At 42.5% G+C, this 27,704-nt stretch overlaps 1 protein-coding gene across 1 annotated transcript; it reads left to right on the top strand.

Annotated features, from left to right (window-relative positions):
- The first annotated feature begins 14,833 nt into the window (after positions 1-14,833).
- On the top strand, positions 14,834-24,266 carry LOC145411164 (glutamate receptor ionotropic, delta-2-like). Its single transcript, XM_080281219.1, has 12 exons — positions 14,834-14,896; positions 15,723-15,823; positions 16,978-17,068; positions 17,843-17,998; positions 18,177-18,332; positions 18,923-19,014; positions 19,718-19,800; positions 20,215-20,429; positions 20,959-21,084; positions 22,131-22,237; positions 23,439-23,593; positions 24,187-24,266. The coding sequence occupies exons 1-12, from the start codon at positions 14,834-14,836 to the stop codon at positions 24,264-24,266; spliced, it is 1,425 nt and encodes a 474-aa protein (XP_080137345.1).
- Positions 24,267-27,704: the final 3,438 nt, after the last annotated feature.

The raw sequence follows: 27,704 nt of genomic DNA, 5'->3' as shown, positions 1-27,704 counted from the left end.
TCTATTATATATGAGTGTGTCGTCTCAGGTGACTGGCTGAAAAAAGTGACTATAAATGTGTATAATGGGAAGGGTGAGGACCTGGAAAGAAGTGATAAAGGCAAAAAACTTTTGGACCAAATAATTTTAGTATGGAGTGAGTCCTGAAAGATATGATAAGGGAAAGAGTGAATATTGATGACACGCAGTATGGGTTTATGCCAGGCAAAGGGGGTCATGATGCAATATTCATTGTCTGGCAACTTCAGGAAAAATGTATTGGAAACAAAAGGAAGCTGTACTTTGTTTTTGTTGGTTTGGAGAAAGCCATTGACAGCATTCCCGAGGAGGGCAATGTGAAAGCCTGGGATCGAAGCGTGGCTGGTTAGAGTAGCTATGGCAATGTTGCAAGGGTGCTTGCACCCAGGTGAGAGTGAGTGGAGATATGAGTGATGAGTTTCTCGTGAATGTTGTAGTCCTTCAGGGATCAATCAAGGGGCTTATCAAGATGCTTGAAGCTCTCTCACGTAACTTTAGATATGGACTCCGTTGGGAGATGTTGTATGATGACTTTGTGTTAGCTGTAGAGAATGGAAGGGAGGCGGGAAAAAGATCTAGGAGTGGGGAGACGGACTGGGGCGCAAGGGTTTGTGAGTGCGGATAAAATAAGGGTGATGATATCTCGGGCTGGTGGCGGTACTGTCAAAGCAGAGGGAGTGTGGCCACGTGCTGTTTGCCACAAGGGTGTGGGAGTAATTCCATTTTGTGCAGTGTTTGTGATAAGTGTAGGTAGGCTACAAAATAATGGCGATTTCGTATGTGTAGTGTGTCAGTGACGACATTTATAGATTGACATGCGTGAAAGGACTGATCGTGCTCCTGAATTTCTTGACTGTGTGGATGAGTTTTGTCATTTGGGAGCTAAGGTAAGGAGTGGGTGGAGGAAATTCTGGGAGTTGCTGTCTCTCCTGACACTGAGAGGGCTCTCCCTCCGTGCTAAGGGCCCTTTGTATGCAGGATGTGTTTGGGGCGTAATGCTGTATGGTAGGTGGGCCTGGACTGTAAAGGAAGAGGATATTCGCAGGCTGAAACACACACAATGATAATGGTTAGATGGATGTGCAGTGTGTACTTGAATGAAAGGCCTGGGTGTGAGTTAGGATTGCGACTCAAGAACTGAGAGGAAGGGTGGGACTTGAATGTACTTGTATTAGCGTTGTGATGAGAAAGGGTAGACTGAGATGGTTTGGCCATGTTGAGAGGATGAAAGATGACAGTTGGATGCGGAAGGTGAGAAGTGTGAACGTCGAGGTTTGGGCTGCGAAAGGCAGACGAAACAGACTGGGGACAACGTCAATGTTAGATCTCAGTGATAAAGAACTGATAAGGGAGGCTGCTAGAGGTTGAGCAGCATGGAGAGCCACCATTATGTGACCAAGGCCGACGTATGCAAGCGTGTTGGAGCCTTTATAAACTAAACGAATAGCACCATACATGAACAGACCTATACACACACATGCACGCACACAACCAAAATACCACACGACCACATAATTCACAGACTTATATTCAAAGTGGCATGGGAGGCTTCGTAATGCATTTTCCATAGCGATTTACTCTGCATATTAAACCATGATATCCACTTGTATTCTCTCTAACTCTTGACATAGTTTACATGACATAGTTTACATGACAGTTTGAAGCGACAGTAGGTGAAAGAGACAAAATAAATCGCTTAGGAAGAGGTGCAACGCCTCCTGTGCCACCTAGCTACACACCACAGCCTTCGAGACGATTTTACTACCACCTTGGCCGGAACTCCCATCGGATAAGGAGGCTCCCTAACACCTTTTTCTAACCGATTTACTTTGCTTATATTATCATCCTTTCCCGTGTTATACAAATCATTCCAATATCGTCAGACTCTGCATAAATAACGTACAAAACAGTATAAACCAGCCATATTCAAAAATAAATCGCTAAGGATGATGTATTAGGTTGCTGACTTTGAAGGCAGTGACAATTTATCTTTACCCTTGCTATCTTGAGGCGATTTTTTTAAAGGAATCCCCCAAACACCTTTTCCTAAGCGATTTATTTTGTTTGACACCTTACAGTCCTGTTTTGTGTTATACAAATCCTTCAAACACAGCCATACTCTGCATAAATAACAAAAGACATCAGCGGTCGTATCCAAAAATAACTCGGTAAGGAAGAGGTGTTAGCGAGTTTCCTTTGCCGACCAGAATACGAGCCTGCATCTAACCTGTCTAGCTCGAATAGTCTCCCTTAAACTGTAGAAAATCGTCTGGAGATAAAGAGTAACTAAGAAGATGCTAAGATTACACTAAGATAGCACTAGACTTAAACTAAGGAAGCTCTAAGATTACACTAAGAAAGGGCTTGATCTTATTCTTGATAACTCTAGACGGTTTTATTCAGCTGGGATTTTTCGAACTGGAGGGTTTTATAGGCACGCATTCTCGTCTGGTAAGGGAGATCTCTAACACTTCTTCCTTAGAGATTTATTTTTTGGCTATATCAAGTTAATACCCTTTTGGCCTTTATCTATGCAGTGTATGGCGATAATATAATCACATAAATAACACAGAAGAGGATAGCAAGGTGTAATAAGCAAACTAAATCACTCAGGAAGAGGTATTAGGGAGCTTCCTTACCCGACGAGAACTGGGCCTAAGTAACAAGGTAAAAAATAAAAAAAAAATATGTACCCGGCAAGGAACAACTGTTTAGTCACAGCAGGTGAAGGTGGATGGAGTAGTTGGTGAGCGGAGTGTGCCGGCAGAGATGGATGAGAATGGCAGTGCTTTAGTGGACATTTGTGCCGGGAGGGGGTTGGTTGTAGCCAATACCCTCTTCAGGCACAATAGGATCCATAGCTATACGTGGCGAGTGATGAGAAGGGTGGGTGGTGAACTGAATGAACGGAAGGCAATGATTGATTATGTGTGTGTGGATGACAGGATGAGAAGGTGTGTAATGGATGCAAGAGTATATAGAGGTTGGGGGAGTGGACTTTTTGACCATCACAAGGTCCAAATGAAATGGAGAAATAGAAGAAGGGAAGGACAGGAGGAAGTAGTTTATACAAGGAGGGTGGAAAGGTTACAAGAGGATGGAAAAAAGGCAGAATATAAGAGGGAAGTGGGGGAGCGATTGGGTAAATATGGACTGGAACAGATGGGGGACGTGGAAGATGTGTGCAAGATATTCACGGAGGAAATATGTGTAGCATGTGAGATGGTGTGTGGGGTGAAGAGAAGACGACAGGGGGTGCAGGGAACAGCATGGTGGAATGAAGAGGTGAGAGAGGCTGTGGCACAAAGGAAGAAAGCATATAGTAAGTGGATGAGAAACAGGGGAGCGAAAGAAGTTGAGAGACACAATAGAGAGTTATATGTAGGAGAAAGAGAGAGGTGAAAAGATTAGTAAGAGAGAGTAAGAAGAAAGTGGATGAGGAGTTTGGAAGATACTTGAGTGTAAAGTGGAGGTAATGTAAGAAAATTTTCTGGAAAGAGGCAAGAGAGTTAGTCAGGGTGCCAAAGAAGTTGGTTGGGGAGTGAAAGATAAAAATCGTAGATCACTAGCTGAGAAGGGAGAAAAAGTGAGGAGATAAAGAGAACACTTTAAGGAATTGTTGAACATAAAGAATGAAAATAATGCAAGTGTAAGTGGCTGGGGAATGGCTGGGAGACGGAGGGATGTGAGAAGACAGGAAGAAATCAGTAGGATGGAAGTTGTGGGCGCAATGAAGAAAGTTAAAATGGGGAAAGCCCCAGGAATTGGAGTGTGTGATGAAATGCCGAAGAATGGGGGAGAGATAGTAGTGGAATAGATGTGGAAGATGTGCAGATTGGCCTGGGAAGAAGGTGGAGTCCCAGAGGATTGGAAGTCAGGTATAATTATTCCCCTGTACAAAGGAAAAGGGGAAAAAGAAGTATGTGGTAATCATAGGGACATTTGTCTAGTGTAATAAGAAAAGTATATGGTAAGATACTTATTGACAGAGTTGGGATATAACAGAGGAATTAGAAGAAGAAGAATAGGGAAGTTTCAGGATGAGAAGAGGTTGTGTAGATCAGATATTCATTCTTAGATCTTTAATGGAAAAGTATCTAAAGAAGGGAAAGAAGTTGTATGCGGCCTTCATGGGTTTGGAGAAAGCATATGACAGAGTGGATAGACAAAGATTGTGTAAAGTATTAAGAATATATGGAGTAGATGGGAAGCTACTGAATGCCGTGAGGAGTATGTATGAGGGTGCTAAGGCTGCAGTGCTTGTGGATAGTGAACTGAGTGAATTTTTCTGTTTGAAGGTTGGATTGAAACAGGGATGTGTCATGTCTCCATGGTTGTTCAGTCTGTCTATGAATGGGGCTATAAAAGAGATACAAGATAGAGCAGTGGATGTTGGGGCGGCCCTAATGAGAGAGAGCAGTGTTTGGAAACTCTTTGTACTGTTGTTAGCAGATGATACCGTGTTGTTAATTGAAGACGAAGGGGAGCTGCAAGGCTTGGTGGATGAGTTTGGGAGTGTGTGTAAGAAACGGAATCTAAAGGTGAATGTTGGGAAGAGTAAAGTTATGGTCTTCGAGAGAAGTGAAGTCAGTGAATGTACAGTGAGATTGGATGAGGAGGAAATGGAAAATGTGAGTGCGTTTAAGTACCTGGGGAGTATGATGAGCAAGGATGGAAGTTAAGAGGGTGAAGTGCTTGAAAGGGTACAACAAGGAAAAAGGTTGCTGGTTCCTTGAAAGCAATGATAAGAAACAGGGAAGCATGCATAGAAGTAAAAGAAGTTACTATATGACAGCATTGTGATACCAACTCTAACGTATGGAAGTGAAGCTTGGACCTTGTTGGAGGGACAGAAGTCAAGAGTGAACGCAGTGGAAATGAGTTATTTGAGAGGAGCATGTGGAGTCACTTGGAGAGAGAGACTGACAAGTGAGGAAGTGAAGGAACGTTGTGGTGTGGATGTGGATGTGATAGGAAGCGTTAGGAGAAACACATTGAGGTGGTTTGTCCATATGGAGAGGATGGAGAGTGAGAGACTGACGAAGAGTGTACAGTATGTGAGTGAGGTGGAGAGGGGGAGAGGGAAGGGGGGAGAGGGAAGGGGGGGAGAGGGAAGGGGGGGAGAGGGAAGGGGGGGAGAGGGAAGGGGGGGAGAGGGAAGGGGGGGAGAGGGAAGGGGGGAGAGGGAGGGGGAGGCCAAGGATGAGGTGGAGGGATGGAGAGGAGAGGTCTATGAGAGAGGAGTGTGAACTGGGAGCAGGGCAGTGAAAAGGCGGGGGACAGGGCGACATGGAGGTGATTTGTTTGTGGCCACCCCTTACGGGATTAAGGCGTCTGGCAATAGATAGATATATAAGTTATTTTACTCAATTTGGGAGAAAATAATTTGTTTTTGGAATGAAATGAATGTTTGGAGGGGGAGATGGAAGCAGGAAAAGAGTTGAACATTGAGGTTGGAGGGGGAGGTGGTGGCAGTAGCGAAATTGGAGGGGGAGGTGGTGGCAGCAGTGACGTTGGAGGGGGAGGTGGTGGCAGCAGTGACGTTGGAGGGGGAGATGGTGGCAGCAGTGACGTTGGAGGGGGAGGTGGTGGCAGCAGTGACGTTGGAGGGGGAGGTGGTGGCAGCAGTGACGTTGGAGGGGGAGGTGGTGGCAGCAGTGACGGAGGGGAAGGTGGTGGCAGCAGTGACGGAGGGGAAGGTGGTGGCAGCAGTGTTGGAGGGAGAGGTGGGGTAGTGTAGTGGGAGTAATCTGGTAAAATGCAGGAAAGAGAGAGAGAGAGAGAGAGAGAGAGAGAGAGAGAGAGAGAGAGAGAGAGAAACTATCTTCAATTAATCCTACTACCACAGACGGTTGTACTCAGCTAAGGAAAATCCTCTGGTTAATAAAAGTTACAGTCAACCCCTCCTATTCCAAAAGTCTATCATGATGGGAATAAAATCGTCTGCAGGTAACAAAGAATTTAATAATACAGGTCACTGGGGTGAAGAGATTAACAGGTGGAAAAATGTGTTTAGCAATGAAAATTTTTATGAACGATATGGCATAAGGATGAATGAATGAACGTATGTATGTATGTATGTAAGCATGTATATTTCTATGTGTATGTGTACGTGTGTATTTACGTGTACTGTATGCTTGTATTCATGTGTATATGGGTATGTCCATTAATGTATGATTGTGTGTAGGTATTTGTGTGCATGCTTAAGTGCATTTGGGTATGTGAATGCTAGTACACTGACGTGCATACAAAATCTATATTTATAAATGTATGTATATCCATGTGTTCATGTACGTGTGTGTGCAAGCAGATGTGTGCATGTGCATTGGTGTGTATTATGTATGTATGTTCTTATGCATGTACCTTCATAAGTATTTTTACACGACTGTATGCATTTATGTATGTATTACTGCGTGCACGTACTGTATGTATGTGCGTATATATGTACGAATGTACAGTAGCCTACTTATGTATGAATGTATGCATGCATATATGTAGGTATATATGAATGTGGGCAAGTGTGTGTATGTATATAAGAATGTACTATATATGTGCATACATGTGTGGTTATATATGTGAAGGTACTTTTGAATGTTTGCATGTATGCACGTATGTATGAGTGTATGTTTGCGTGTATGTGTATATTTGTGTATGTCTATGTTTATGTATGTTTGTATTAAAATATGTATGCAAACATGTCAGTTCGTCTGAGTATGACTGCAAGTTGATACTTGCACGTACGCATGTGATATTAAGTATCAGTGTGAATGTGTACATGTTCATGTGTGCTAGCGTGTGCGTCCGTGAGCGCAGGCGCGTTTGCGTGCATGACTGTGTATCAGTGTGAGTGTGCATGTACGATTATGTATTCCTATGTGTATGTGTGTAGGCACAAGTGTTTGAAAATCCTTTAGACTACGTTAAAGAAAATCTATGACCACGTACTTTGCGAAAAGATGTTATAAGCCAAAAAGGCAAAAACTGCCACTGAATTATATAAAGAAGTCAAATCCTTTCAAAATTAATCTAAAGCCAGGTGACACCCGTAGTACAAAATACCTGCATGTTGAATCCGATAGAATAACCTTACTTGAGGGTGGTGGTGGGGGTGGGGGCTGTGATGGTTGGGATGGTGGTAGTTGTGGTTAGTGTGGTTCTCCCCAACTTTTGTCGTCTGTGCTCCTGTCTTCTCTTATCCTCTTGTCCTCTCTTGTCATCCTCAACTTTTCAGGTCCAAATCAGTCTGAAAAAATAAAATCAAATTAATTCAGGCTCTTCAGACAGTTAATAAGAACAAAATATTCTCCATTATAACCATTCCAACAAAATTTTGGGAAATGTATACGTTCTGCTTCTTTTACAGTATATCATTACAACACTAACATTATTTCACTGCAGTGGGAAAGGCACAGAAATAATAATGATGATAATCCCAATAATAATGTTGGTGGGTGGTGGTGGTGGTGATGGGGGTGGTGGTGATGGGGGTGGTGGTGAAGGAGTTAGTGTGGTGGTGATGATGGTGGTTGGTGTGGTGGTGGTGGTGGGGGTGATGTGGTGGTGGTGGTGGTGGGGGTGATGTGGTGGTGGTGGTGGTGGGGGTGATGTGGTGGTGGTGGTGGTGGGGGTGATGTGGTGGTGGTGGTGGTGGTGGGGGTGATGTGGTGGTGGTGGTGGTGGTGGTGGTGGTGGTGGTGGTGGTGGGGGTGATGTGGTGGTGGTGGTGGTGGTGGTGGTGGGGGTGGTGGTGGTGGGGGTGATGTGGTGGTGGTGGTGGTGGTGGGGGTGATGTGGTGGTGGTGGTGGTGGTGGGGGTGATGTGGTGGTGGTGGTGGGGGTGATGTGGTGGTGGTGGTGGGGGTGATGTGGTGGTGGTGGTGGGGGTGATGTGGTGGTGGTGGTGGTGGGGGTGATGTGGTGGTGGGACTGGTGCGGTGGTGGGACTGGTGTGGTGGTGGTGATGTGGGTGGTGTGGTGGTGGTGATGTGGGTGGTGTGGTGGTGGTGATGTGGGTGGTGTGGTGGTGGTGGTGTGGTGGTGGTGATGTGGGTGGTGTGGTGGTGGTGATGTGGGTGGTGTGGTGGTGGTGATGTGGGTGGTGTGGTGGTGGTGATGTGGGTGGTGTGGTGGTGGTGATGTGGGTGGTGTGGTGGTGGTGATGTGGGTGGTGTGGTGGTGGTGATGTGGGTGGTGTGGTGGTGGTGATGTGAGTGGTGTGGTGGTGGTAATGGGGGTGGTGTGGTGGTTGTAATGGGGATGGTGTGGTGGTGGTAATGGTGGTGGTGTGGTGGTAGTAATGGGGATGGTGTGATGGTGGTAATGGGGATGGTGTGGTGGTGGTAATGAGGGTGGTGTGGTGGTTGTAATGGGGATGGTGTGGTGGTGGTGATGGGGGTGGTGTCGTAGCGATGATAGGAGTGGCGTGGTGGTGGTGATGGGGTGACGTGGTGGTGGTGATGGGGTGACGTGGTGGTGGTGATGGGGTGACGTGGTGGTGGTGATGGGGTGACGTGGTAGTGGTGATGGGGTGACGTGTTGATAGTGATGGGGGTGGCGGTGATGGGGGTGGAGTGGTTGTGCGGATGAGGTGGCGTGGTGATGGTGATAATGGAGTGGTGGTGGTGGCGGTGATTTCGGTGGAATTGCAACTGCTGTTTTCTTCTCTTCCATCTCCTCCTGTTTCTGTCTTCTGTCCAGTTTCTCGTCTTGTCCTCACTACTTATTTACCTATCCTGGCTAAAACTTATCTGCAAGAGAACATGAAATTAGTAACAGAATAATAAAGGCAGTAAAAACTAACAGTAACAGCAGCAGCAAAGCAAAACTAATAAGAATAATAGTAATGGGTAATAATAATGACAGCAATAGTAATAAGGGTAATAATAGTAATAGTATTAATAGTAACAGCACTAATACCAATCGGAGAAGCGGGTAAACGTACATTTTACTTTTAAGCAGCAGAAGGACCTTACCAATTCATTTCGTATTACTCCTATTTTGTATTTTTATATTTTCATGGTGGTAAATAACTTTTCTCTTCACTTTTCCCCCCGTGTTATTATGTTCCTTATTCCTCACCGACGTTTGTAAAGGTTGACTTACTAAAACTTACTCGAATCAACCATTGGTTAAGTTAGGTTAACACCTGTAAGGTAACCTGGTGTCCGTCAGACCCCACCAAAAGTTTCTTTGTGTATGCCATATATTAATTTAAGGTCGTGGCATTTGGTTTTCCCTCTACCTTCCCGACTTGTAGCGTAGGTGGGTGTGTTTCTTAGGACTTTTCTTGATCTTGATTAGTTTTTGCTCTATTACGGCCTTGAGGTCTGGCAGACCCCAGGTTACCTGACGTGTGTATTTTGGTGGAGTCTCCACAGGGACTTATCCCTTTCATAACACATACTTTGGTCACATGTCTACATCAGGCAGTGGTTGATTACTGGGGAATCATTCTTAGTTGGGGAGTAGTGGGATTATATTTAAGGATGTATAAACTTAAAGTGTTTGTAATTTTCCCAATTATTTTTTTGAAGAAAAATTCTGATAAGTTTTCCACGAAATCTTAGCCAAATGGTTGTAGAACTTGTATAAAAAATATTTCCATAAATCCATTGAATAATTTTTTGCCGATTTTTTAAAAATTGGGGTCTGGTAGACGCCGGGTTACCTGATATCTGATTTTTAGGGTTACCTTACAGGGGTTAAATTGCTAGGTTAGGTTAGGTTAATGTGTAATGTTAGGAACAGTTATTATTATTATTATTGATATTATCGTTATTAATATTATCATTATTATTACTGTTATTTTATTATTACTATTGTGATTATTATCATTATTACTATTATTTTATTTGTGTGTGTGCGTAATTCACCGGGTCGGTCAGGATCACTTGGATGGGTGACCGCCTGGGAACACCAGATGCTGTTGGCATCCCTACGTGTCAAGTGGGATTGGTGGAGGATTAGTGCCCCTCCCTGTAAAACAATTAACTCTAAGCCCTTGACCACCCCGTTTGGGATACATGGCGTCTGGCAATGAATGAATGAATTATTATTATTATTACTGTTATTTTATTATTACTATTGTGATTATCATCATCATTATTATTATTATTATTATTATTATTATTATTATTATTTTATTTGTGTGTGTGTGTGTGTGTGTGTGTGTGTGTGTGTGTGTGTGTGTGTGTGTGTGTGTGTGTGTGTGTGTGTGTGTGTGTGTGTGTGTCACTCGATTTGTAAATTCGTTTCAGTCGCCCCCCTCACAGGTTTACAATGCTTAAGAAATTAAATCTGAACTTCAGCGTACATTTATAAAAGAAAAAGTGGTGGGATTATACTAGGGAAATACATTATACAGTACACAAACTACGAAATCCACGAAAATACATGAATAATAATAATAATAATAATAATAATAATAATAATAATGCCTACAAAGACTGCATAAAATAGTGAGGAGCAATTTTTTAAAAGCCTCGAAAGGTGACTAAACTACTCTCTGACCCCTGATAACCTTCCTCCCTCCCTCCCTCCACTCAGGCTGGAAGTGCTTGTTTGTCCATTCCAACTACACGACACTGATACGAAGACGAGCGACTGTCTGGTTTGCACGTAATATTACTCAAAGGCTTCGCGTATATGAAGAGATTTAATACTATATCTATCCCTTCCAGAACAAGATCGTTAGGAAAGGCAGAGAATAAAATGAGATTCTCTGTTTCAAAGACCCAACTCACTTCCCTTTCTATCACACTTCCGCAGAATAACAGAATATTTATCATATTATGATGCCCTTAATACATATGCATACAAACTTCAAGTGCAGACCAACGGGTGGAAAGCTGTATTTGGCTGGTGTAATTGGATCGTCTGAGGGGCTAATACATCCTTTACCTCCAATCTTAAGCTAAATGACACTTAAGACTAACTTTTCTTAAGTACTAAATACCACAGTAATAAAAAAACAGCATTTACTTCATTTCTAGGTAATAATTTTGTGTTATAATAGCCTACTGATGGGAGGTAGTTTGATGGATATTCAACGTCTACGTCTCTAATCGACCTCTTATATCCAGTGTCACACACGATGACACTTCAGCATAACTTTGATGAATATATACATGCAGTACTAAATGAAACGAGTTACATTTACCGTATTACGAGGCATGAGGTCACCAGACTCACCACGAGGCCCGGCGTATCCTTCCCCCTCCATGATCTAGCGGTCACTGGGTCTCCCGCCGACGGAAGCGACACCTTTACCAGCAGAGAAACTCCAAAACAGCTACATACAAGAGCTAGGTGGCTCTGCGTTCCAAGTTAGTGAAAGGTGCCACAGCCTCATACGTCAGAATGCATGCTCTAAGCCTCTCGGTAAGATAAGGTTAATGCTATGATAGTGCTGAGTATTTGCAACGTGAGTACAGATACACAATATATTCCCAACAGTCACAGTTCCTCTTCCAAATTACCTGACAAAAAAAAAAAAAAAAAAAAAAAAAAAAAAAAAATGGTATCGTTACCCATGGAAGTCTTAGTTTTCCTTTCAAGCTGTTCTTGTAGAAAATGGATGTGGGATTACTGAAGGGAAACTAGTGTTCTCTGTTTTTCTTGCTCTGATACTGTGTCCAGCCTCGATTTGGGGCTGAAACGGCTATAACTCTCAAAAGACAAATGATCCACTTAGTAAGCAACTTACTTCAGTGCTGCATATTATTATTTAAACACATTTAGCACAATTTTGGCTATCTACCTGGCATCCTACCTACCTGTCTGTTTGTCTACCTCCCTCCCTCCTTACCTACTTACCTGCCTACCTACCTACCTATCTGTCAACCTGCAGTCCACTGTGTTCAAATTTAGATGAACCTGGGGCTGCTGCTGCTGCTGCAGCCACTACTAATACTAATACTTTTTTTCTTCTTTATATACCTAGGCTGCTTCCCCCAAGGAAAGGGAGGTAGCCGAGACAGGACGACACACTCCCCATTTACTCATCCATTCAAACACAATCATTTGCATCTTAGCCCCAAAGGGGAGAAGGGACAGATCCTCACCGCACCACACCGCACAAAGGTCAACTGCGCAGGCAATCAGTGACATACGCAGCAGGGCCCTACAGCAGAGCTGGTTTACCCCTGCCACAACATAATAGACCCATCCCCTTACCCACACCTGACCTGACTAGCTGATCGGACCAAATGCGGGAGAATATCTCCTCAGGGCTGCGTCATCATTTATTCATTCACAATTTCTCTCCAGTCATTCCTATCATGCACAGCCACTCTTCCTTGCTCAACAGACATCCCTCTCGCATCCAGCGCTCTCTTCACACTGTCCATCCACCCTATTCGTGGTCTCCCTCTCAGCCTTACACCTCTCACATCAGATCTAGTTATCTTTTTCACCAATCGCTTATTATCCATTTTCTCCATATGCCCAAACCATTGCAACACCCTCTGCTCAACTCTACCAGCCATCTCCCGAACAACTCCAGTTCTCCATCGCACTTCATCATTTCGCACTTGATCCATACGCGTCACTCCACACATACTCCTCAGACACCTCATCTCCATTACATACAAACTTTTCCTCTCTGCTACACCCATATTCCATGTTTCAGCCCCATATAACGCAGTCGGTACCACAACACCCTCATACAGCCTTCTCTTTACATCCATTCTAAGCGAACGACATCTAAACACTTTTTTCATTCCTCCCAGCACCTTTCCTACTTCATTTATTCTAAACTTCACTTCTATGTCGATTCTTCCATCCACAGCAACATGTGACCCTAAATATTTAAAACACTCTACCTCCTCAAGCAACTCACCATTCAAAACTATATTCATCCCCCTACCATCTACCAACCTCGTACACTTCATCACTTTACCCTTATTCTCATTTACTTTCAATTTCCTCCTTTCACACACCCTTCCAAACTCCTCTACCAACTGTCTCAATCTCTCCTCTGAATACTAATACTACTAATAATACTAAATGATACTGCCCCTATAGCCTGGCAGCGGAGCCACCCTGTCAAGTCGGTGCTGCCATGTGAAGACGTCCTTTATCACCACCCAGCTTAGAATAAAAAGGGTATTACAAAGAGACCAGCTGAGATCCACACCATCCCTCACACTGCCAGTAGAGATGTATCGGTGGGATGACCTCACCCCTGGTATAATATAAGTACCGGTTCTGGCACTGTCTTTTGCCACCCACCCACCCCATCACGACACACTTGCCCTGAGGGTGTTGTCCGTCCAGATCACGCAAGGGTCAGCTTCTTCACTTCGATGACATTATATTGTTCTGCCTCTTGACGATGTGGCTCAGTTTGGTTGAGACTTTTCGGACTAGAACATGCTCTCACCCTTAATAAATCCTGAGTGTTGGTCCAGGCCTGTGTTGTACTACCCTCTCAGCCACGACGCCCTCTCGCGATGTGGGTAACAGCCGAGGGAATCACGCAATGGGTAACATCTATGCGATAGGTCTGCACTAAGCTGGAGGAAATCGTCTGCCTGTGTCTGTGCTGCAGTACTCGTATGCAGTATAACATCTTCACTGCGAACGGTCTCCCCCAAGCTGAAAGAAATCGTCTGTCCTTATTTGTGTTTGGGTATTCGTATATAGTATGACCCGCAAGAGAATACAATACTTGCATGTGTAAGGGTGTATTGTTTTGATCCAGTTAATCTTTTTCACGCGATGACATTTTTTTCATTTCATTCCTGTTATTCTCAGACGATTTTTACCTGAATCTGGAGAGCCTTTCTTTTTTAATGGAGGGGTTGGAAAAGCCTTCATTAACCCCTTCACTACAAGAGGCGTCCCAAAAGCCGAATAAAAATCGTCTGACGCCAGCAAGATTTAAATGAAAAACTGAGCCTCCTTGGTTTCAGTTACAAAATATGAAGTGAAAAACAGGCACAGGAAATTAACAGACAAGCAAGAGGACGGCCGACAGACAAGAGACCAAGAGACCAGACCCGACAGACCAACAATAACAGACTACACACACACACACAAAAAATAACCTCACTACAGTAACGCACATTTAGAAGAGGATGAATGTCTAGGAACAGCTCTGTCCGTCTGTCTCTCACTAAGGCTTTTCGGAGGCAAGGTGCTTAACTCCCTTAGACTCTAGGGACTTTAACGAAACCAAATCACACCGCACCACACTCAGTATCACAGCAAATCTAATGTAGTCTACGAAGGCTGTACTCCTTTTCACCTATTTTTCTTAAACTATTCACTAGGATGTTTTTTTTTTTCTTGCTAATTTGAGAGGTTTTAAGCAACTCATGAATGGCCTCTGTAGCCAATAAGATAAAAAAAAAAAAAAATGATTACCTATTCACTACGATCTCACATTCAGTTTTGGTGCTTGGAACTGTAGAAGAAATGTTGACTGTTTTAATTTATTTCTTTTTTCTTTCATTTTTTTTTTTTTTTTTTTTACGAAATTCAAAGTCTCAGTCTCTTTCATGCCTCAGCTACGATCAGTCTCGCGATCATACAGTCAGCAGTCCACCCTGTGCCACCTGACCAACACCACAGGAAGAGGAAAGCTCAGTGTACCACCACATATTTCATCAGGCACCAAATTAATTCACTGGACACGCCACGAATCTGATTTTAATTATCTCTCCCGACGAAATGCAAATACAACAAATGCAGCACAACACACAAGCATGAATTTCTCGTTAATTAGAGGAGAAGTATCAATATTTCAGTAAGGTGGGTGTAGGAGAGGGAGAGACGGGTTCCAGGCATCATTTCTCTCGTCATTCGTGGAGAGATGGTGGAGATGAGAGGTGAAGGGAGTCAGGTACCCGAGTGTCTTAAACTGGGGGCGGCTCAGGTAAGCTTAGATGCCCTGTCTTTTATATATTTCATTCTTGCTTCCATCAGACTGTTTTATTCAGTTAAATCTCTTGTAGTGACGGAGTAAAGGAAGACTACAAATAGCCTCTCAAATTTAAAAAAATAAAGCAATATTCTTGTTACGTCCAGACGATTTTATTCAGCTCTGGGGAGACCTCTTGTTGTGAAGGATTAACAAAGCTACATCTAACCCCTCCAGTTCGGAAAGTCTCTACGAAGCCGAATGGCATTATGTGTGAATGGCAAGAATACAGTGAAAAACTCGTCTTTGAACTGAATTAGTTAATTTTGGAGACCTGGACTCTACTTTCCATACCTAAAGCGGGTCCAGATCAGGCAGAAACTGTTGTAAATTCTCAGTAAACACAATTTTCACATGTGGGTATAACTGTAATTTTTTATGACAAGTGCGGCCGACCACCGTTCACTCACGCTATGTAATACTGCCTCCAGGTGACTACACTGAATGACATACCAAAGGGTTTACTGTAACCCAGCAGCCTATTTGCTATGCTGCTTGGTAACTATACAGCCAGATGACGCTTGGCGATCCAGTGGGTTACGATACTCCAACTGGATAGGGCGCCCGGGGGCTTACATCCGAGGGTTGGTTGGGGTTTATTGCTCACATAATGCTACTCAGGTTAGAGAGAGGTTGGCCAGCCTCACCACTAATGTTGAGATTGAGTAGACTCGCCCTGGGCTCCTACGCTCCCGCCGGGTCAGAAAAGGATTAGACGATGGATAGATGGATCTGCGTAATTCTTCCAATATTCCTAAACGGGCACTTTTGTCTGTTTCAGTGGATGCCGTTTCTCTTTGTGGATCAAAACTCTGATCCACCTCGTGTGTTTGGCCCGATCATGGAAATCGTCGACATTATCTTCAACCACCTTGCCATGTGGTAAGGATGTACGCTGTACATTCTAGATTATATATAGGATGTTAGGAGACAATGCGCCACACTTCACACTAACATATCTCGTACTGCCACACCTCACACTGCAGTTTCAAAGACTTCCATACCTCACACTATGTCATATAGTCATATTTCGCACACACTTCACACTGCCACACCTCACACAACGCCATACAGTCACGTCTCGCACACACTTCACACTGCCACACCTCACACAACGCCATACAGTCACGTCTCGCACACGCTTCACACTGCCACACCCCACACTGTCACACCTCACGCTCATATCTCAGCATACCTTAAAGATGATAGCCTTATATTCTCTTAGCTATCTGCATAGAATATTAAGGCCCTTTAATGAGGCCACTTTTTGCAGGATGCAGCCCGAGACAATAGACAGACAAGACAGAAAAGGCACTGTGCAGTACGAGACACTACCACATCTCACACTGCCACGCCATACTTGTCACACAGCAAAACCCCACAAACATTGTCTTATATGCAACTGATAATTATTACCATTACATCTACACACCACATCCCAGATACGGCCTGTTCACTTTAACTAGACAATCTCAGTGCACTTCAGGTATGGATCAAAGACAACAGACGGACGATTGCTCCAGCCAAGTCCACCACCACACTCATCCCCAGTGACAACACGAGCACAGATAGACACCTAACATCACACTTAACCATGACATGTGGCACTTGTCTCCTCCACTATGATTCTTGGAGTGATATATGACGCTGGACACACCTTCAAGGATCACATACAAGACATGAGGAGACGATGCTTCCCCAGACTAAACGCACTTAGGGCACTTACAGGAACAACATTCTCCCCAGAGTACAAATATAACGGATTAGAGATATCTTAATACTTCCCCTCAGAACAATACATCACCTTGACCAGAACACTATACTACAAGCCCCCATCCCCTCCCAGCGTCCACCGATTAGAGATACCCTTATATGGAGCTGATCAAGTTCACCTACCTAGGGTTAGATCAGAACATCACCCAGCCGTACTGTCATCAGCTAAGATTTGGGCTGGGTCCACACAACGAAAATCTAAGCCAAGTTAAAGTGAAAGGATTGTAATTAAGACGCTGTTCCCACTTCTTCTGACGGTACAGCTACGAACTGGTACTCCCTAAGACGGGCCACTACGGTGAACGCCTGGAGAACGGTACCTGGACTGGGCTAATTGGGATGCTGGTGAACAAGGTGAGTGTACCTTTTCTCGCTCGCATAGAAGGTACAATCGGGGGGAAAATGTTCACTTAATGTTTCATCTCTTTTTCTTTTTCTCCTTTCTTCTTCCTCTTCATCATCATCATCATCATCATCATCATCATCATCATTTTCTTCTTCTTCTTCTTCAGCTTCTTCTTCTCACTATCTTCTGCTGGCTAATATTCCAAAGCTGAGAGAGGTTTGAAATGTATCGCTGTGGCTAATAAACCAAAGCTGAGAGAAGCTCGGTATGTTTCTTTGCCCATACATGAATCCCTCTGATATGATGCGTCAGGGAGGAAAGCGACAGACGTGCCCTAAGTATGAAAGAGAAGCAGCAGAGCAGAAGATGAACATTTTTCTCTAAATGTCCAGCCAAAAGCAAACGCTCGCGTACAGTCCTATGTCAGCATTGTGTACTGTGTGTGTGTGTGTGTGTGTGTGTGTGTGTGTGTGTGTGTGTGTGTGTGTGTGTAAGGTTCAGTGTTGCCATATAAAACTAGTTAATGTAACACTTTTCATTGCTCACAGAAGACAGAGAGATGTTAGATTACCTTTGCGCATACCTATCTATCTATCTATCTATCTATTTATACACACACACTCACACACACACACACACACACACACACACACACACACACACACACACACACACACGCACATATATATATATATATATATATATATATATATATATATATATATATATCCCCTCAAATTAGTACGTCTAATATAGATGTTGATGTTGTTGCTTAACCTCAGTCTGGCCGAGGAGACCCGTCTACCACAAGTAAGCAACTGCTTCTATGGGGCCCTCATACAGATACAACGCAGTACGTACACAGTGCAGGGAACAGGGACCCCCTTATGGTAGACAACGCCTCTCCAGGGTCGGATCTGGGTCCTTCCCACGGTGAGGTACAGAGAAATATAAGTAGGTTTGGCTCCCGCATGAACGCCGCAGCTGCACCACCTAGGACACACAGAGTCTCCATTTGTAGGCTGCCCGTCAGCGCCACAGCAGAATATACTGCAGTGGTCATAACACATATCAGATGAACGAAAGTATTAACTCTTTTATGTATTCATTTTTCAGGAAGTAGACATGGTGACTGTTCTAAGCGTGGACGATGAGCGTGCAAGAGCTGTGGACTTCACCGAGGCCCTCTTTCTCGACGACAAGACCATCGGCTACCAGCGTCCTAAGGCGGGAGCTGACCTGGCAGGATTTGTCAAGCCATTCACAAGTCTAGTATGCAAGGAGTAGACAGTGATTCAGTATGGAAAGGAGGGAGGATGAAGTGTATGATTCTGAGGCAACTTAGGATGAACAGAGTAAAGAGCAAGAATGTACACACACACACACACACACACACACACACACACACACACACACACACACACACACACACACACACACACACACACACACACACACACACACACACACACACACACACACAGAGGAAGTAAGGCCGTAGTGGGATGACTGTGGAGGACATGGAGACAAAAAATATCGTTTCTGGTGGAGTGCTATGTACAGTCCAATCTTTTAATATTACTGGCTCCTTTAATACTTTAGGGTTTTTATTAAAGGCTGTTGAGGAGGCTCCCTAATACCTCTTCCTTCGCGATTTATTTCTGGATACGGCTGGCTAGTATCGTTTCGTGAGCTATTTATGCAGAGTGTGATGAAACTAGCATGATCGAAGGAGCACAGAAGAGGACGGCAAGGTGTAATAAGCAAAATAAATCGTCCAGGAAGAGGTGTTAGGGAGCTTCCTTAACCGACAAGAATATGGAACTAGATCAATTAATTACACAACCTCTCTCATTTCAAAGGTGTGGTTGTGTGTGCTGGTGACGATGATGGTGGTGTTATTTGGCATCCTCGTCATCCTGTGGGCGAGAGGGAGGCTCCTGCGCAAGCCAAAGTAACTCGTTTTTATCTAGTCTGCACAGTTTTTCTTTTTTCTTCTTTACTGGAGCTGCGCAATTGAGCTTGTAATGATGTGCAGATCAAAGTAACTCGTTTATATCTTTGCACAGCCGTTTTGTGGAGCTGTGCAGTTGTGTTTGTAGTAATGTACTTTTGTAATTACTTGTGTTTTAAAATGTAAAAAGCATAACATTTATCAATAAAGACAGACTTTATTCTCGAAAGTACAGAATCTAGTATCTGATATAAAATGCTAAAAATGAAAAATACAAGACTTGCCCTGTAAAACAGAATTTGTCTTCAATAACAGTTTTTTTTTTTTCTTTATTTCTTCTTATCAGACACACGAAATACTTGGTCAGATAATTATATTCTTATTTTTTCTTATCAGACGTACGAAATAGGCAATCAGACCTTATTTCTTATCAAACACGAAATATGTTGATCAAAGTTTATTATCCTTATTTTTTCTTATCAGACACATGAAATACGTAATCAGCTTTTTTTCTTATTTATTCTTACCAAACACACGAACTACGTAATTATAAACACAGACTGCAGCTATATTTATTTCTATCATCCTTATCTTTTCTTATCAGACACGAAATAAGAAGACTTTTTTATTTTTATCTTTTCTTATCACGCACGAAATATGTAATGAGAAAAACAGAGTGGTCAAAAGTTAGGTTCATCCACAGGGAGAGTGAGGACGGGGAGGGTGAATTAAGTAGCCTTCTGACCACCTCCTTCACCTGGACTGTCGCTGCCCCCCTAGCCCAAGGTGAGCAGTAGATGTAATTATAGTAGTAGTAGTAGTAGTTGTAGTAGTAGTAGATGTTGTTGTTGTTGTTTTACTCCGATCTGTTTGTTCAAGCTGACTCGTCGACCACAGGTAAACAAGTAGTCCTATGGGGTCATCCTACAGGAACAGTACAGTATATACGCGGTGCAGGAATTCAGTACCCCCTTCATGTGCAGAAGTTCGCTATGACAATATTACCTGTGCAGTGAGGAAGAGCTTTAACCCAACATAAACATCAGGCAGTAAAAACCTCAGCTACGATTTCCTTTCAGCCGTGGTTAGGGTAAGGTATAAGGTTCATATGAAAGATGAAAAGTATAAGAGGGATATCTGGATGCTTTTAGATAATATTACTCACGGGATATTACTTAAGTTGTCTTGCTTTCGTGTCAGCTTGGGCGCGTGAACCCAGGACCCAATCAGTGCGTGTGGTGTGCAGTGTGTGGCTGCTGACTGCCCTTGTGGTCAGCACCGTGTACCGCTCCAACCTGCTTGCCATGCTGATCGCCCCCATTCTCCGCCTTCCCTTCGACTCCGTCGAGGAACTGGTGCAGACTGATATACCCTTGTTCATGGAGGAGGGAAGCTTGGTGTACCGCAGTGTCCAGGTAAGCATGAACGCCGTCTCCTTGGCCGTTTCACTCGTATAATCTTTTCACCTTTACTTTGCCCAGAACATACTGGTAGAGGCTTATTTTGTCAGTCATCAAGTATAGACAGCCGTTCTAGGCTACGTTTAGCCTTTCTTTGGGACATACTAAAAAGATGCTTGGAAATTTACAGTGTCCTCCCCACCCAACCACCATCCACTACAACACACAAGAGACACAGTTCAACAGTACATTCAGGCACTCGCAACATCTCTAGCTGCTTTAATATATTGCAAGTTGGTAAATCAAGATGTAGACAAAAAAGAAAATCTATTTGTTGTGCAGTTGCTTTCACAAATCCACAGTACAGCTGCTGGAAAACTGAGTAAGATGTAACAAAAGTTTTCATTTTCTGTGATTAGTACCATACACAGCTAAACAACCTGAAAAAAAAAGTATATATATAAAAATTGTTCAGACCATAGTGTTTCTCTCTCTCTCTCTCTCTCTCTCTCAGAGGGCGCCCCACGGCACCTTGATCTCCCAGCTAAACGACAGGGCAGTGGTACATAAGGATATACATAGGACGGCAAGGGATGTGATGCAGGGCAAGATGGCGGCCCTGGGGAGTCTTTTTTCCAATCTATACGTCATCCATTCTACTTTCGCCAAGGTAACTAACTCGAAGCTCTATAGTGATTTAAAGAGCTCTAAAAAGAATGTAGAGTCGGGGCCAAAAGTTACGGTGGTGAATGCTACGTACCACATTTGACACTAACTCTTTATAGCCCAGCGATTCCTGACTCTACCTCCACTTGACACAACTTTTTCCCTGACTGTACATCCATTTGACAACGTTTTCCCTGTCTCTCCATTTGACACAACGTTTTCCCTCTCTGTACCTCCATTAGACACATGACCCCTGGCTGTACCTACATCTGACACAACGTTTTCCTTGACTGTACCTCCATTTGACAACGTTTTCCTTGTCTCTCCATTTGACACAACGTTTTCCTTGACTGTATCTCCATTTGACAACGCTTTCCTTGTCTCTCCATTTGACACAACGTTTTCCCTGACTGTCTCTCCATTTGACAACGTTTTCCTTGTCTCTCCATTTGACACAACGTTTTCCTTGACTGTACCCCTATTTGACAACGTTTTCCTTGTCTCTCCATTTGACACAACGTTTTCCCTGACTGTCTCTCCATTTGACACAACGTTTTCCCTGACAGTACCTCCATTTGACACAACGTTTTCCCTGACTGTCTCTCCATTTGACAACGTTTTCCTTGTCTCTCCATTTGACACAACGTTTTCCTTGACTGTACCCCTATTTGACAACGTTTTCCTTGTCTCTCCATTTGACACAACGTTTTCCCTGACTGTCTCTCCATTTGACACAACGTTTTCCCTGACTGTCTCTCCATTTGACACAACGTTTTCCCTGACTGTCTCTCCATTTGACACAACGTTTTCCCTGACTGTCTCTCCATTTGACACAACGTTTTCCTTGACTGTACCCCTATTTGACAACGTTTTCCTTGTCTCTCCATTTGACACAACGTTTTCCCTGACTGTCTCTCCATTTGACACAACGTTTTTCCTGACTGTACCTCCATCTGACACAACGTTTTTCTTGACTGAAACTCCATTTTCCACAACTTTTCGACTTCCACGGTACACTGTTTCTCACTTACGCCCCCCGTCCTCCTACAGACGAGGACGTGCCCCTACTACGTCATCTCCAAGCCCTTCATGGTCGGAAATGGGGTGCCGTTTTTTCTCCAAAGGAACTCTACGATGAAGGCAAAGATCGACCCCATGTGAGTCCTTTTTGTGATCTGAGGCCAGTTCACAGTCGCTGCGTATATTTATTTTGTTGGGTAGTTATTCTTTTAAGCAATGAGGCAAGGAATAAAGTGCTAGAAACTGCAAAGTTCTTCCCTCAAAAAATGGGAAAAAAAAGAAAGAAAGAAAGAAAAGGAAAAATTAAAGAAAAAGAAAAAATGAAAGAAAGATAAAGAAAAAAGAAAGAAAAAGAAAAAACAAAGACAAAGAAAAAAGAAACAAAGAATGAGAAAAAAGAAAGAGAGAGAAAGAACAGAGAGAGCAAAGCGAAAGATCCGTTCGTGTCGAGCTGCCTGAACACAATACGCTTAAAACAGTGTATATCATAGGCAGATGCTAACCAAGGAAATGTTTCACGTCTCTGTTCCAGCTGCCATGATCGTCTTTGTCGCTGATACTATAACAATTCTTGGGACTGGGACTTTGGGACATGTAGCTGTGACGGGAATTACGTAACAGGAGTGGCTAAAGACCGTAGGTGAAGGATGAGGAACTCCGTCACGATGTTTTTTTTTGATCAATTGAAGTAAAATTGTTATGCGTCTGTGTGGTGGGAAGACCTCTTTGATAGCCTTTACCCTGCCCCTGAAAGCGTGACAGTATGCAAGAGGATGTGCATGCTATGGTCAGATTTCGCTAACGTTATACTGAACTTGTAAATACTCAGATCTGGCCACAACGGACTCTCAGCAGCCACACTGTTCATTCCTACAACTACATCATACAACAGCTATACATCAAGGAATATACATCGTCATATAATTAGCTATACATTAAGATATATACATTACAATACAGATGTGCGCACGGAGCATAATCACAAACAATATTACAATCCTTAGTGAACTCGTAACTTTCAAGTACTTTTCGTTGGGATGAATATAAAACAACTGTGGAATAAGGTTACATAGACTTATTATTCTGACTGCAATACTCGGCCCAGTGTGAGGCTTAATGTAATTAAAAATATTGTATTACTTTCTAATTTCAATGAACTGTTTGCAAAGAAAATGCATAATAATTTCTCTGGTTAGTAATTGGAAGAAGTTTTGTTTCTTATGAATGATGTGATGTCTGTACAGTAGTTCTCTGGTAGTAGGGAGAAATAGATTCATGCGCGCATAAAACTTGCAAAAGCATTGAGGTGAACCACTCTTTTTTTTTTTCCCCCCTCAGCATCCGCAACCTCAAAGAATTCGGACTAATCAATTACCTGACCATGCGCCAAATCACCGTGCTCTACAGTTGCCTGCGACCCCAAGGATTCGACAACAAACTCCGTCCACTCGACCTCGGGGACTTCTACGGCGTCTTTTCTGTCTACGGGGCAGGTGCGGGCGACTCTGACCTATTCATTTGACCGCTTGCGAGTTTTGGGCGACACGGAAGTTCAAAATATGGACACTAATCATTTTGGTAGTACTAGAACAAACGGCCTTTTGAATAGGTGAATATTGTGTGAAAATAGATTTGGTGTAATATCAAGTGCATGGTGAACAATGTTGCTCCTCGAATTAGCCGTAAAATAAGGGAAAAAATAGGTAACTTCTCAAACACTGAAAAAATGGACGGTTTTTTGGTATTTTACATTCCATATTTACGACTCGATCGAAACAAATCATTATTCATTATGTACTTGATACTACGATAAAGATATTTCCACACCTTATATAACTATTTTAAACGCGATTTTTGCTAATACTATGAAAATTGCCTATGTCGATATTTTGAACTTCCTTCTACCCCAAGACTCGCAAAATGTTCAGTTTGCTACCGACTATCATTCAGATCCTGAGTAGTTCTTCATATGAATCGGTTGAGTTCTTCTAAAATGTAACCCCTGGTGTGTGTGTGTGTGTGTGTGTGTGTGTGTGTGTGTGTGTGTTAATGCCAATACACTTACTCCATCCCTATTCCTCTGCAGGCCTGGCTCTCTCTACTCTGGTGTTCGTCGTGGAGTTGGCCCTCAAACTGTTCCTTCGTCCCAGCTCCGATACCAAATAATACACTGATACTTCTTAGGTTGCGTCCACACTACATGCTTGCGGGTGCGGGCGGGTGCGGGAGGGAGTTATGCATCACTGTAACCTATGCAAGTGGCCCCATTGGACGCGGGCGAGTGAGGGCCAGAACTTCCGTGGATTATACTGATGCAGAACTCCTAACCGCGCCAGCTCGCATCTGGTGTGGACGGACACTTATTCTTCTCGATTTCTGGAGTGGTGTTTTAACCAGCGCTAACAATCGTATCTTTGCCATTCAACTTCCGCCAAGGTTATGTTACATTCTCTCTCTCTCTCTCTCTCTCTCTCTCTCTATCTATCTATCTCACACACACACACACACACACACACACACACACACACACACACACACACACACACACACACACACACACACATCTCCATCGTACTCTACATACAAACTTTTTCTCAATTATCTTCTTATGGCTGATTTTCCCCAACAAATTAGGAACGATATTGTGGACAAGGGTATGAAAATTGTCCTATTAATAAATATTACTCGAGCATCCAACAGTGTATTATTGAGAAGCACCTGTGTGTCTGTCTGTCTGTTTGTCTGTATATCTGTCTGTCTGTCTGTCTGTGCCTCTGTTTATTTTTCTATCTATCTGTTTCTCTGTCAGTCTTTATCAGTTTTCATATCTGTCTATCTACCTGTCTGTCTGTCTATATGTCTATCTGTTTGTTTTTCTTATTTCTTGTTTTTCTGTCTGTGCTTCTCTGTCTATCTATATCTGTCTATATGAAGTCGATTTGAGCAATATCATCTCTGTGTCAAAATAAGCGAAAAATTAAAACAAAATCAAAAACAATAACAATCAACAATAAAACACACACACACACACACACACACACACACACACACACACACACACACACACACACACACACACACACACACACACACACATGCTGATATATTGTTTTTCATCTTATTTCTTCACTCCATCATTTTTCCCAACCTTTTCACTCCTGCGTCATGGTATTTTCTGTTAATTAAACCTCAATCTTTATCAATGATTCGTGAGGCTAGTGTAAAAGCATATGTGTGTGTGTGTGTGTGTGTGTGTGTGTGTGTGTGTGTGTGTGTGTGTGTGTGTGTGTGTGTGTGTGTGTGTGTGTGTTCTAGGTGGGAAGTTACATATCAGTATTCATTAAGATTCAGAATCGGAGAAATATTCAGTATCAACAGTTATAATATTAAAAAAAGGGACTAAAAATAATAATTACCAACATTCACAGTAAACATTCAGCATCAACATTCATAAACACTCGCTATCAACATTCATTCTCAAGATTTAACATTCATAAATACTCACTATCAACATTCATTTCCGAGACTTAACATTCGTAAATACTCGCTATCAACATTCATTTTCAAGGCATATCAACATTCATAAATACTCACTATCAACATTCATTCTCAAGATTTAACATTCATTAATACTCACTCTCCTCAACATTCATTTCCGAGACTTAACATTCATTAATACTCACTATCAACATTCATGTTCAAGGCATATCAACATTCGTAATTACTCTCTATCAACATTCATTTTCAAGACATTAACATTGATCAAAAACACTGATTTAAAACGTCAGAATCAACACATGAAAACATTCTTCGCAAACACCTCACCATAAAAAGTAAAAGAAAAAACAGTATTACCATTCACCGATCAGCTCTTGATAGATATATGAATACAGAGGCTGATGAATAGACAGATAGATAAACAGAGAGATAGATAGGCAACATTTACCACATTAACAATCGGTAGTTCGGATTTCGCATCAATATTTATTCATTTTCCCCTCAGCCAGAATCATACAACTCTCCTCATTGTCCTTCCAAGATTCTAAAGTAACCAAGAATTACGGTAACTTTTCCTGGAATCCATGACTCTCTCTCAGCTAAGTACAATCTCCTAACAGTAGCTAGAATAGAACTGTAGAGTTGTATCGAACATGTGAGGGTTGACGGGGACAGTATTGGCTTTTCTGTGGCTCCTATGACCTGCTCTTAGCTTGATAAATTAGTCTGGCATTAGGCGTAGTGAAATAAATAATGCGACCACTAAAGAAACACCAAGTGCTCGAAAAAAACAAACAAAAAAAACTGAGAGTAATACCTAACACCTTTTCCTTAGCGATTAATTTTCCATACTTCGCCTTACTGCTCTCTTGTGTGTTGATTTTACCCTTTAAACTTACGGAAAAAATAAATAGCACAAGGGACTGAGCTATATACAAAAATAAACTGGTAAGGAAAAGGTGTTAGGGAGCTTTACTGATGAAAATACGCTCTCTAAACTTACTCCCTCCAGTCCTTCATCCCAGACTTTTTCATCTTCTTTCTCACTCTTCATTTCTCTTTACAGTAATTATTTCATACATAAAATTGGTATGATTAACCGTATGTCTGATCTATGGACAGAGTTGAGGGATGTTTGTATAAGTGGGTAGAGGAGGCTTGGTTATATCGCTGCTACCACTCTCTCTCTCTCTCTCTCTCACACACACACACACACACACACACACACACACACACACACACACACACACACGAACACACGAACACACGAACACACGAACACACACACACACACACACACACACACACACACACACACACACACACACACACACACACACACGCACAAAAGGGGTTTGATGATACTGTAGTTGAAGTCCTCCCCCCAAAAAAAAAATTATATCTGCAAAGGATAATAATACATAATCGATAATTATGAGAGAGAGAGAGAGAGAGAGAGAGAGAGAGAGAGAGAGAGAGAGAGAGAGAGAGAGAGGGGGGGGTACATAAAACACCCATTTCAGTCGCCATCAGATCATAAAACATACACGCAGTGATTAATGGTCCCTGATCCCATTTTTTCAACTAAAAATGTATCCAAACATCTTTCACATTGGCTCCGAAAAAGATCATTCAACATTTTCCAATACTGCCTCCCAAAATTCATTACAGATACCTCAACATCGCTCCCTGAATTATTATTAAACATCTATTAACATCTATTAACATGGATCCTAAACAGACCACTACCAGCAAATTTCTTTCGACGTAATCCCTACAATGACCTTAGGATATTTTCTGACGTAACTTCTACTAATACAATAAGCATTTCACATCATCTCCTTACTAAAATCATTACATTTCTCTTTTCGTAATAATAATAATAACAACAACAACAACAATAATAATAATAATAATAATAATAATAATAATAATAATAATAACATCAACAACAACAACAACAATATGCACACAGGTAAACAATATAAACATCAGTAACATCGCTCGTAAAAAAGATCATCATGCACCTTCAACATCCCTCCTACAAAAATCACAAATTATATTAAAAAATGTAACTTACTTGCACGTTTTTGAAAGGCATCACCA

The sequence above is a fragment of the Coenobita brevimanus genome, chromosome 88 (genome assembly GCF_032717465.1).
Source record: "Coenobita brevimanus isolate Jiangsu-jjx chromosome 88, ASM3271746v2, whole genome shotgun sequence".
In the NCBI taxonomy this organism is placed as follows: Eukaryota; Metazoa; Arthropoda; class Malacostraca; order Decapoda; family Coenobitidae; genus Coenobita; species Coenobita brevimanus.
Note: the sequence above shows the minus strand (reverse complement) of the source record. Positions and strands in the feature narration are given on the sequence as shown.

Bases quoted from the DNA above. Each gene is read 5' to 3' on its own strand.
- LOC145411164 (XM_080281219.1), top strand. From the start codon at position 14,834: ATGGTGGAGATGAGAGGTGAAGGGAGTCAGGTACCCGAGTGTCTTAAA. The intron at 15,824-16,977 runs GTAAGGATGTAC...CTGACGGTACAG, and splicing joins TTCAACCACCTTGCCATGTG to CTACGAACTGGTACTCCCTA. The intron at 17,069-17,842 runs GTGAGTGTACCT...GCTTAACCTCAG, and splicing joins TTGGGATGCTGGTGAACAAG to TCTGGCCGAGGAGACCCGTC.